General features: G+C 38.6%; 1 protein-coding gene across 1 annotated transcript in view; it reads left to right on the top strand.

The window, feature by feature from the left end:
• iqgap1 (IQ motif containing GTPase activating protein 1) overlaps window positions 1-13,161 on the top strand; it is a 61,807-nt gene that overhangs the window by 10,691 nt on the left and 37,955 nt on the right. Inside the window, exon 3 of the mRNA XM_088334098.1 lies at window positions 11,091-11,247. Within this exon, the coding sequence (XP_088190224.1) occupies window positions 11,091-11,247 (157 nt within the window). The remainder of the gene's footprint in view (window positions 1-11,090; window positions 11,248-13,161) is intronic.

Raw genomic sequence — 13,161 nt, 5'->3', positions numbered from 1 at the left:
ACGGAAGATTACGATAACGCCAACGTACGATTAGCCTGGAATAGCTTTATGATTCGACGTAAACATTCAGGGTGTTGGAACTGAGCCCAAAATTCAGGGTGTTGGAACGGAGCCCCCTTACCAATGAATTGCTAGCCACTTGTGGTGCTAAATATTTTGACACGTTCATGTTAGCGTAATCTTTCGTTCGGAAGATTACGATAACGCGAACGTACGATTAGCATGTGTTAGCTTTATGATTACGTTGATCATTCATGCTAAACAATCAGGGTGTTGGAACGGATTAAAACGATTTTACATTATTTTTAATAGGAAAATTGATCTTCGGTGATCGACCAAATCTGTTTTTGACCAGGCTTCTGGAACGGATTATGGTCGAGAACCGAGGTTCCACTGTACTTACCCGTCACTACTTAGTCAAACTATGTGGGGAGGTTCCCGTCATTCATCCAAAGGTAATGCGATATTTCCACAGGTATTAGCTAGACAAATCATAGTGTTTGTTGCTTGAATGTAATTTAGGATTAACAATTGTTAACAATAACACATTCCTAGAAAATACATGAGTAAAAAAAGCAAGCTGATCAAATATCAACCAGCTAAGAAAAGTCAAAGCAGAAAAATAAAATTTGAGCTTACATTAAGTTTGTTATAATCTTTCTCTTCTTAGCGGGGCAATGGCTGGGCTTGTGTTACAAAACATGTGATTTCGCAGCAGAAATTCAAGTGCATTTGTACATGAAACAGGAAATTACAAGTAAATGACCTGATCCTAAGGAAGGAACTGGGTTTGTATTGCAGTGAACACTCATGATTAGAACACAGTGCTTCCTTAAAAATGCAAATATGATAAGATGGCAATTTCATGAAGAAGCAGTTTTGATTTTATTCACACTTTACCAAACATACTGTTTGTTACATGCAAGTTAGAAACAATCGCCTGACTATGTTATGTTCTGACCACCTAAATCAACAATTTCAAACATGCACTTCCTTTAGCTAAACAACAATAGAATTGATTTTTCATTCAGTTGTCAAGCATACTGTAAATGAACAGATTCAAACATTTATCTTTCAGCTAAAAGCAAAAGAATGGATTTTTCCGACTAAAAACAAAATGCTGGCTTGCCATGATCTTTGGATTATGCTGGAAAAAAAAGTTAGGCGTTTAGCTTTAAACAAAAAAAACTATACTTGCATGTCTTAATTTTGGTAACCCTGCAAAAGTATTACTTCCTAAATTAACGAAAAAGAATTAAAGTGGAATTTTCTCAGTTAAATAGACAATCGTAAGACATTGGCAGAACCAGTGATAACTGTTCCTACACAAGAAAAACTTTGCTCTTATCTACTCTTTAAATAACCTTTTCTAAAATTTTGGGGGTTGAAGCTTATTTTTACTTTCAAGGAAAGCTGTTTCAATGGGGTTTAACTGACAAAAGTCAATGATTAAACCTTATGCAATGTACAAGACAATTCCTTTTATTACTTTGCCATGTTTTCCTTCCCTTGAAACACTTGTATGCTAGCGTGGCAGCAACTGCTCATATAAACAATAAATACTCTGCTTCACACAATTCAACAGTGTAGCTGACATGTAGTAGATGCCTTTCCATTTTCCACTTGCAACCCTAAGGTTTTGAGTTGGAAGTAACTGCTCCAAGCAACAACATAATAAAGTAATACAATCAAAAAAAATTATGAAGTTATGCAGTGCATACCTTCCACAAAAGAAGAAACTATCTCAAACAATGCTAGTTTAATTTATTCACGACAATTTGAAGAAAGTCATCAAAAAACTAAATCTTTACTCAAAGACGTAATGTTACATTAAAATGTCATTGTGCATTCCTTCAGCTCAAAGTGTTCAAACGTTAAGTGTGCTCAAACCCCCTGCCGTGCACCTGGTATTATAACTCCTTTATTTCCGCAGGTGGTCAACTGCCATACAGCTCACATAATTCCAGTTTCATACCAACACCGGCAGCTTGTTAAAATTGATCCAGCCCAATTTCATATTTTTCTCGATGACATCATTCTTTGATGGTGACAATGGACATTAACAGAAGAAAACAATGCAAATAGACTCAGCTCTTATAATGCAGGTGCAGGCATGTAATGGAATGGTCTGCATTTATATTTACTTCACATTCACCGATACACACCCACCCACACCGATAGCAACTACTGCTTATCAGGGGCCTTAGGGATTCAGTGTCTTGTCCAAGGACACTACGACATATAACCCGGAGGAGCTGAGAGTCAAACCTGCGACCTCTTGATCCCAAGACGAGCGCTTTTGCATGTTATAGTTGAATAATGAACAAGAAAATTGCTCAGAATTAGTCTTTTTATAAACATCAATAATACAAGGCACATCATCATTATTCGTAACCTATATGTTAAAGCAGGGGCGGCACGGCGGCTGAGTGGTTAGCGTGTCCGGGCACAGTTCTGAGGTCATGAGATCGAACCTTCCTGTGTGGAGTTAGCTTGTTCTCCCCGTGCTTGCATGGGTTTCCTCCCACATTCCAAAAACATGCATTTTAGGTTAATTGGCTGGTCCAAATTGTCCCTAGGTGTGAATGAGCGAGTAAATTATTCTTCTCTGTGTGCCCTGCAACTGGCTGGCTACCAGTTTAGGGTGTCCCCTGCCCACTGCCCGAAGATGGCTGGGATGGGCTCCAGCACCCCGTGACCCTACTGAGGATAAGCGGTGCAGATAATGGACGGATGTTAAAGCAGGGTTTCTCAACTGGTGGGTCTGATCTTAAAATGGGTTTACTGACCTGTTTTCAGTGGGACATGGTTGTTTGCCTTGGCAAAATAATGCAAAGAAAGTAAAAGAAAAACAACCGAAAGTCAATGACACTCCTAATTACTAGATGGTGGTGCATATTAGAATTGTCACCCGCCATTTCACACCACAGAAAAATACAGTTAAATTTTGTTGCACATCTGCTTGACCAAACCCAGATACTTTAATCTGATATGCTAAAAGCCGCAAGAATGATTTTGAAACATTTCCGTATCAATATGTCCAGTGACATGTGCTGTACAAAAGTTTTTGAAGTCATCTACTGGTGCACAAAATCCATTGTTGCAGCAAAGCATGTAATGGCCCATTCTGTTCTGTGTTCCTAGGATAAAAGCAGCTTTAATCAGTTTTTTATAATGCTTTCCGTTTCTTATCATATCTCGGACTGAACACAAACTTTCAGGCGGGGTTAAGGTTTGTTTTATGTTGAGACTGTTTCTTTTTTTTTCTTAAAATAAGCTCCTTACTGAGAACAAGAGCTAGAGTTTGTCTTTTAAATTTCATTTAAATTTAATCGTATTTCAGAATGAATTGAAAAACTACTGTGAGCTTCATTGTTAAGTGTAAATATTTTCCAATTATGCTGCATTCATTTTACTATACTATGAGTTGGGAGTTTCTTTAGAATAGTAATATAATTATGACAAGAACCAACACTTAAAAACAAAATAACCAGTTGCTAAATTGCTGGTAAAAATGTAGTTGGGTCTTTGCAAAATGAAGTGTACTTTCATTGTTTGTTTATAGGTCACAGTGTGCATCAAACAATGGCACGAGTGAGCCCATTTAGGGGCCTCCTGCAGTAAACAAAAAAACAGCACTCCGCAACCTAACTATAACTCATCTACTAGGCTTGTGAGTAAATAGTGTCCTGTAACTAGGTTATTAGAATTAATTAAATTTATCAAAATTAACTTTCAATCCCTGTGTTTCCATACCCATGATAAATTAATGTGGAAAAGAATTGCCCGTATAAATCTGAAGTCATTGAGGTCACTTTAAGTGTCACACGGATGTGCACTGTGCCATAGAACAGAGGATGCATTTCACCAGCTGTGGAAGGGAATTGTGTGGACTTCTTCCTAAAAGGACAGTGGTCAGCAGCAGGGTTTTTCCTATTGGGGTGACCTGTGACTTAAGTATTATCCAAGTTTCCTATTTTTTCCCAGACGTAAGATCTTATTATCCCTTTCCATTGTAGTTACCTGCAACTACGTTGTATTGAAGTAAAAAAGTATTTTGACTATTTTTGCGTTTATTTCCCAAACAATTGCCATGTTCACCACTCAGAGTATCAAACCCTGGGTCTGCCGTTGCAGTATTACCTTAGTCATTGCGGTTAAAAATTCAGCAAAGTAGCAACGCCCCATCACAAAAGTGCCCAAGGGTCAAACTTACCTCGAAATGATGTCCTTATCGACTGAGATTAAATGATGATAACAAAATAATAACTATAGATCTAAGAACGAAAACACAGAATTGAAGTTGAATGAACGGTCTTTATTGCCATTATACAAAGTAAAACAAAGTTGGAGGGATTCTCCTTTCAGTTTAAGAAAGCGATCTAAAGAGCGTCTGACTAGCTGCATGCTAGCATTGGGTATCCTTGATATGGTCAGGTCTCCGTAATGGTAAAAATACAGTTTCAAATGTATTGGTTTTCCACAAGTTGTAGCTCCAGGTCATCCGTTTCACTGGTAATTGATCTAGTGTTGGTGTAGCTTGTGAGAGTTGTTATGTAGCGTAGCCGGAGTAGGCCGGACTTTATTTTCAATGTAACAGGCTGCTGAAATACTGGCTGTCTTTAAAAGTCCTTAAAAAGTGCTTAAATTGGGCCATGAAAAGGTGTACGAACCCTGTGAACGCTTAGCGGAGTCCTAGTTTCGACGCTGGTGTCTCGTGTGATAGATGAAAAATAGGCAGCCGTGTGTGCACAAACCTCCCCCGGCGTCGCAAAAATGATGTTATTCTAACATTTTTTGGGTATTCTTTTTAGATTTTATTTCTTCTTACATCTGAAAAATGACGTTTTGATTGTTTTTGGACCAAAATTATCAATTCAGAAAACTTGGTTCTACCTACTCCAAATATGCTCTGGTAGCTTGACACTGTTGTTTCCACATCAGCATTCAAAATTCCCAATTATAGCTGCCATCTTGCAGATTTAGTGTTGGGTGTGTCTATGTTTGTGTGCGGCTGGAAATGGGTCTGATAAAGGAGCCATTCGTCTTCCTGTTGCCTTTCACTGGCGTAGTGCATAGTGAAAGGGGAGGTTTGTTCCTGTCTGGCAGGCCAAGCCCCGATACGCACCAGGCAGGCCACCCTTACTTCAACATAATGCCTGTGTTGAGACCTTGTGTTGTGGCCTGTGCTGAAAAACTTGCCGGTATGTTTGTGTGTAGGTGTATTTGTTTGACATATCTAAAATGATTTGTATGCAATTCTTTTAATGGTTAAGTTATTTGCCAAATAATGTATTATATGTATATATTTTATAATGTATTTTTTATTGGAAACAGTTGTTGGCCTGTTAAGGTATGGTTGCCACCATGCTGTACTTGACACACAACATTAATGGTGCCCCTACAATCCTAGTGGTTATAGGTTCCAAACCCCAAAAACTATAGAATATCATGTTGTTTTGTGTACTCTTTTTATGTCTGTCCAAAACTCCAATATTTGAATAAAGAGGAGGAAGTTACAAATGTTTAAAAAAAAAAAATCCTTTTATCGATTATCTGAAAAAATAATCGATAACCTTTTATAAGTAAGGCAACACATATTGTATATATACTGTATATATCCATATTCATTTTCAAAATTAAGAATGTTTGTCTCTTCCAGAAACCATATTATTTTCCATTAACAGAATTTTTAAAAAGCGTCACGGAGCCAATGGGGAGTGCCAAAGAGACGCATGCGGCTCTAAAGCCACTCATTGTTGACCCCGAGCTTATGTCTACTAGCAATGGACAGAAAGAAACTTTTACGCATTTCCATAAATATGCTATCCTGACAACAATCTTTAAATTTCTCAACCATGCTGTTGCTCGACAAAGACTTTAGTTATCGAAGAGTAGGAGTGTTTTCTTGGCACCGGGCAAAGAGTCAATCTGTTCTTGTTTCAGCAAGGCCAAGGGTGACCTCACTCTGTCTGCCTTGACTCTTGAGTTTCCTCACCAGCAAAGATAACGTCAAGGATTTCCTAATCGCAGCTGATATGAGAAGGTCTTAATGTGAAATAATTAAAATAGGGCAGCAGAGGGAGAGCAGTGTACCATTGCAATAATGTAATTTGTATTTGACTGTGGCTAAAATGTAGTGTTTTTGAATGAGCAAAAGTAATGGTGATCTAAAAATTCCTGTGCTTCCCTCTTGCCAATGATCTTATCTTTACGGCACAGCATAGTATCATATCATGTATGTCTCTTGACAGTCTTAACACAGTTCTTTCATGTGCAGCCAACAGAACAAATAATGGTAATCCTTCTTTTGACATGGTGTAATACTGTAATCTTTGCATCATTTTTTTTCTGTGTGTGTGTGATCACGGATCCTTTTACCGCCTAGGTTGTCGGGGCACCAATGAGGACGCGATTTTGGAAAGCTCTTTTCACTGGTGACAGTTCCTGGTCTGAGTTTGGGTAGTGGCAAAGTTGGCACTTGTCCATTCCTTGATGCTGTTGGCCCAGGTGTTTTTTTTCTCTCATTCAGCCTTTTTTATTGTTCCCTGGAAAATGATCTTGGCCAGTCCTGATGATTTTGGGACACGTCAGTCTTTTCCGAAACAATTTTTTGTTAGCTGTGTTTTTTGAGAATGTGTCGTTTCTAGAACGGGGTCACTAAACTTTTTGAAGCAAGTGCTTTATGCTACTGATTGGCACGAAGGGCCACCAGTTTGATATGCATTTGTAAATGACGACATATCATGTTATTACTACGTTGTGATTATGTTATTACTTGGTCGTATTTATTAGGAGTCGAGTTAAAAAAAGGCTCAGTCAACCACATCTTGGGCATTAGAAATCACATTTCCTGGAAATTCACAATGACCCTTCACTGGTGAGCTATTTTCAGATCCTCTCAGAACACTACTCGGGTGTTCTGAGAGTGCTACCTTGTGCCACTAAGATAGAGACCCTGAATGTTTTAGTGACATTTTGGAGAAGTTCACGATAAACAGAAACCTGGGGAGCTCTACAAAAAGATTTTTTTTACCTCCATTGTTGCTGTTTTTGAATAAGTGACTTTTTTTTGGCTGATCGGACAAGTCCCTTGGGGAGCGTTGGGGGGGTTTTCCAGGAGTTTGGGATACAGCACAGTCTTTATCAGGGCTGTGCGGTCCCGGTATGTCCGGTCCCAAGTTTGGTCCGCACTGCTGGCTGTAAGTCGGATTTGTTTCCAGTTTCAGTTGGATTCTGCTAAGTCTGCCCTTTGTCACCGATTCTGTTTATAACGTTTATGCTCAGAATTTCTAGGCGCAGCCTTGGCGAGGAAGGGGTCCGGTTTGGAAGCCTCAATATTGCATCGCTGCTTTTTGCAGATGATGTGGTGCGATTGGTTTCTTCAAGCCATGATCTTTAGCTAACTACCTTTTTGGGAATAATTTGACGAGTCTGTTTATTTGTAAATGGAAATACCGTATTTTCCGCACTATAGGGCGCACCGGGTTATAGGGCGCACCCCCAAGAAATAGTTTTTGGTACTATATCTTCTATAGATAAGGCGCACCGGATTATAAGGCGCTACAATGGGAACGTCGACAAAACAGTCAGATGATTCAGTCAAACTGATTACCCCCTTAACATTCCCAAAGCTTGCAAAGAAGCAAATACGTGTCGTAGACACGTGCGGATGCGGTGTCTGTACGATGTCACTCAAATGCATCATTTCAAATATCATTCGGAAGGTTAAAGTCTTGGTATTCAAGAAATGCCAACCATTTCTTAGTTTTTATTTTCTTTTTCGCTCGCAACTTTACTGTGCATATGACAATAAACACTTGGAATTGAGTTTAATTCACTCAACTCATCACAGCAACATCAAGATTGTTCTAAAACAAGATACCGGGAAAATATAAAGTCGCATAGCTCACCTAAGTTCTCACGTTCAATAATGATACGCAATCATGGTCTTCTTACAACCGTGAGTGAAGTAAATCCAGGAGAGTAAAATATGTACAACTACAGACTAAAGAAACGTGTTTCTTTATGGCGTAGTATAGCAAGCTTGCTATTCAGTCATCTTTTTCGGCCAATTGCAGGGTTTGTTTTGGCCCTCTAGCCTATCCAAGGCTCCGAATAACTTCAGCCAATAGCGATCGATTTAACTGATGATTGACACATCTTTTTTGGCCAATTGCAGGGTTTGTTTCGGCCCTCTAGCCTATCCGAGGCTCCGAATAACTTTAGCCAATAGCGATCGATTCAAATGATGATTGACACATTGGTTAGCCAATGAAACGCCGGTATATAAATCCCAGCATACACCGCGGACTACTCCACGTTCGGGGGAAAATCGAGTCGGCGGCTGTTGCGTAAGTTGCGAGACCTTGCGATTTAATATTGAGCCATATATAAGGCGCACTGTATTATAAGGCGCATGGTCAGCTTTTGAAAAAAATTAAGACTTTTAGGTGCGCCTTATAGTGCGGAAAATACGGTAAAATGGCGAAATGAACAGATTACAAGAATTAGTGTTCAACAGAGCAGAAATGTTTAAGGAGGATTTCGATTCATCTGTCTGCATTATCGTGTGTTTTGGAATAAATATTTCACACCGGAATATCCAGGTAGTAACAAAGTCATTTTCGCGGACATTCAAAGAACTTGAAGATGCACAGGGGACACAATGGTGGATTATGCCGGCTTTATAGTTTTCAGGGATTTTCTTTCAGACCGATGGTGATGTTTCTCTGAGTATATGTTGAAATTGTATCATACATATATTGAATCCCAAGAGTTAGACCTTTCCAATGGTATGTGGTATGACGTATTTCAGTGACCGGTGACATCGTTCAGACACGTAATCAAAAGTCCGGTGGCCCATTGGAGGGACGGCGGAATATTAAGGGGATTAGATACCGTATGTAATTAAAACTCTTTCTGTGTACTGCCTTTCTTTGTAAATATCTCATGTTTCAATGTGGGCACATATGGCTTTTAGTCAGGTGCGGTTACTGTATGTACAAAATGTTTTTTTTCCTTAATAAGCAGCACCAAGTAAATCCTAAGGTACATGAATGCATTTTTTTGTCCCACCCTTACCGACAATTAACCTTACATGAGCGTTTTGGGAAAGTGGAAGAAACTGGAGTGCCTGAAGAAAACCCACTCAGGCACAGGTAAACATGCAAATTTTACACACAGAGGATAGTAGCCGAAATTTAACCCAGAACCTCTGGACTGTGAGGCAGACATGATAACCAGTAATCCCTCTCAAGTAGTTGTTACAGAAACTTTTATTCATAATTTTAGAAAATCCTCATTCTTGAACCTTTTTCTTGTTTGGTTTCTGTGGTCATTCATGAAAAGTTAAAAACAAAATACAGAATACATAAATTCACATTAGCCACATGCGTTCATACTTAGGTAACATATAAATAGTTTTGCTTGAAAAATCAGTTTCACCTTGACTCATTTGGTCCATAGTTACTAAGTGTTGAAGGCATGAACTGGTGGAATTCAATCACACAAGGATTGTCCATGTAGGAGAGCTCAGCAGGCGCCAATGGCTGAGGGCTGACACACGGCAAGAATGCAGCTTCACAGTATGACCTCAAATAAATGAAAGGTCACACTTGAGGAATGCTACAACCTTGGGATGAACGATTTACCTCTGTTTGGGGCTATTTTTTTATTAAATGAAAGTGAGTGGAATGATTATGAACTTGGATAAAATGGCTTAGGAAGAATGCATTGGGCAACATGAGACTTATTTTAGGATATTGTATTTAACTCAATAAATGCTAGACGTTTTTCTCAAACTGGGAGAGCAGGTGCTAGCCGATTTATGTCATTTTGACTCATTTTTATAGGCCTGCTAAAAAACGCTATATAGACACTATACATGTCAAAAGAAAGCTCAAATCCTCCTCTTTCATTAGAAAATATGTTCCTAGTTTTTATCATTGTTTAGTAAACAACAGTTGAACATTGTTTCTTGTAAAAAAATCTTACAATAAAACAAGGAAAAACAGCTTTTTGTGAAAGGATACATTTCAAGCAGAACTTTCACTTTGGTGCTTGTTTGGGAATTTATGATACCGCCAATTTCTAACCAACGCTTTCCACAAACAAGGGTAATATGCTTGCAAAACTACATTTTATTTCAAGAACACTGAACTAATGAATGAACTATGCATGAACTTTGCAAGATTTTTTTCAGCACTCTGTTTGAACGCACGATTTCAGTCACCATGGGGATGGCGTTCCCCTGAGTGACCACATACCAGGGGACGTGCATGAGAGATTATTCTTCTCTGACAGGTTAATGACTATGGGACTTCATCATCCTTTTTTAAAATGAATAAACTGTTGAAGAGCTAACTGCTTATTACTATTTGTCCATATCTCGCAACTCTCAACACACGAGTTCATTACGCCTAATCTCCATATGGTTCTGCCTTCACACACTCATTCGCAGGATACAGGAAGAAACACTAGAAAGTTGGGCTTCCTCGATGTGTGGACAAAGATCTGATCAAATTCATTCCTGCCCCAGTGGCTTGACACTTACCCATTATACTACCCATTATAATGATTTTTATTTTTTAAAGAAAACGTTTTTTTTACGTTTTGCCACTCAGGGACAATGCTTCTGAAACTATTTAATGTTATGGCATTGAACGAGTTAATAAGTATAAACATATTGTCCATCCATCAATTATCTGCACCGCTTATTCTCAGTAGGGTCGTAGGGGTGCTGGAGCCCATCCCAGCTGTCTTCGGGCAGTGAGCAATGGACACCCTAAACTGGTTGCCAGCCAGTCGCAGGGCACACAGAGACAGATAACCTATTCGCTCATTTACACCAAGGGACAATGTGGACCAGCCAATTAACCTGACATGCATGTTTTTGGAATTGGGAGGAAACCGGAGTGCCCTGAGGAAACCCACGCAAGCACGGGGAGAACATGCAGACTTCGACCAGCAAGGCTGGTAGCTGGATACGATCCCATTTTAACCAAACTGCCGCCGTGCCGCCCTAAACATATTGTGGCTGAAGTTAATGCAAATAAACATTTTATGAGAACTGAGTGCTTTCCTTGCAGATGGATGGAAGCCTGTTTGGATGAAGAGTTGCCACCAACCACAGAGCTGGAGGAGGGCCTGCGGAATGGAGTTTATCTTGCCAAACTCGGCAATTTCTTCGCTCCACGCACTGTCTCTGTTAAGAAGATCTATGACCGCGAGCAGACACGTTACAAGGTAAAGACCACAATAACTCCTTCTTAAATCAAGTGCCCCTGTTTTGGTCTGGTGTAATGAAGGGACTGTGAGGAGAATGTGTTGCTTTAGGAATCTTTTTTTCCCCCGTACCAGGATGAATTGTAATTGCACATCCACAACCCTTGGTGGCTATTATGCTGTAATTATAAAGTCATGTTGTTTTGCAACATGAATTAGTATTTTTACTGGATTTGTATCAAACTATGTTGTGTTATTAAAGGAAGGATTAGAGGGTATGTCCCTAATTTAATTTTGTATTTGTTGGTACACGCTGCCATCTCGTCCAATGTAGCGTGTCAGCATGTACATCAATGCCTCTCATCCAGCGCAGTAATAAATAGGAGGCCTCAAATAATTGTAAATTAAATGTATACTTTATTACAATTAGATATGAATTTAAAATAAAACATGATTGATTTGATACGAGTTCAAAAGAAAATTTAATAAATGTATTTGTATATCGTAAAACTCATTATGTTGGAGTTTGTCTATATGCCTTACAAATGCAAAAAAACATATAAATTAAACATACAAATAAGAAAAAAATTAAAAATAATCAGTAAATTTAAGATTCAAATAATATAATTAGCACAAGTATATGTATTTGCATGATTTGAGTCCTGGATATTTAGTTCTCTTAATTCATTAAACTGCAGTATAGTCAGTGTTACTTATTATTTCTTGTATTAGCATCATTGGATAAACACATCGACATTGAAAAAACTTTGAGTATTGGTGTCCACACTTATTGCAATTTGACTATTGTATACGGACTTTTATTTTATTTAGCTTATTTGTTTTATTCAAGCATGTATTAAGAAATTCGGTCGACATAAAATTACACAAATGAAGGATTTTTTTTTAATGCCATACTTTAGTATTTGTTCTAATGTACAAAGAATTCTTAATACATTTGGAAACAATACATATTTCCTTTTGTTGTCCTTTTTTAAAAAAAAAATTGAAATAAAAACTTACCATATTTTCCTCACTATAAGGCGCACCTAAAAGCCTTTATTTTTTTCAAAAGCTGTCCATGCGCCTTATAATACAGTGCGCCTTATTTATGGATCAATATTAAGTCGCAAAGTCTTGCAACTAATGCAGCAGCCGCCGACTAGATTTTCCCCCGAACGCAAAGTAGTTCGCGGTGTATGCTGGGATTTATTTACCGGCGTTTCATTGGCTAACCAATGTGTCAATCATCATTTTAATCGATCACTATTGGCTAAAGTTATTCGGAGGTAAAGGGGGCGGATCCTTTTTATCATTTACAGGCTTGCATAGGCTAAAGGCGCAAAACAAAGCCTGCAATTGGCCGAAAAAGATGAATGTGAATAGCAAGATGGGTTGACGGCATAGAGAAAACAGTATTTTACTATTCTGTACTGTATTTGTAAATATTTCACTCTCCTGGATTTACTACACTCACGGATATAAGAGGACCATGGTTGCATATTATTATTGAACACAACGACTTCGGTGAGCTACTCCGGCTATATATATTCCCTGTATCTTGTTTCAGACTGCACTCGATGTTTCTGTGATAAGCAGTGCAGATAATGGATGGAATGGAGTGTCTATTTTTAAATTAAACTCAATTCCAAGTGTTTATTGTCATATGCACAGTAAAGTTGCGAGCGAAAAAGAAAATAGAAACTAAGAAATGGTTGGCATTTCTTGAATCCCAAGACTTTAACCTTCCGAATGATATTTGGAACGATGCATTTGAGTGACATCGTACGGTCACCGCATCCGCACGTGTCTACGACACGTATTTGCTTCTTTGCAAGCTTTGGGAATGTTAAGGGGGTAATAAGTTTGACTGAACTATCTGACTGTTTTTTCGACGTTCCCATTGTAGCGCCTTATAATCCGGTGCGTCTTATGTAT

Source organism: Urocampus carinirostris, chromosome 4 (assembly GCF_059441175.1).
Source record: "Urocampus carinirostris isolate Australia breed hairy pipefish chromosome 4, RoL_Ucar_1.0, whole genome shotgun sequence".
Taxonomy (NCBI): domain Eukaryota; kingdom Metazoa; phylum Chordata; class Actinopteri; order Syngnathiformes; family Syngnathidae; genus Urocampus; species Urocampus carinirostris.
The sequence above is the reverse complement of the archived record's forward strand: the minus strand, read 5'-3'. Positions and strand labels throughout refer to the sequence as shown.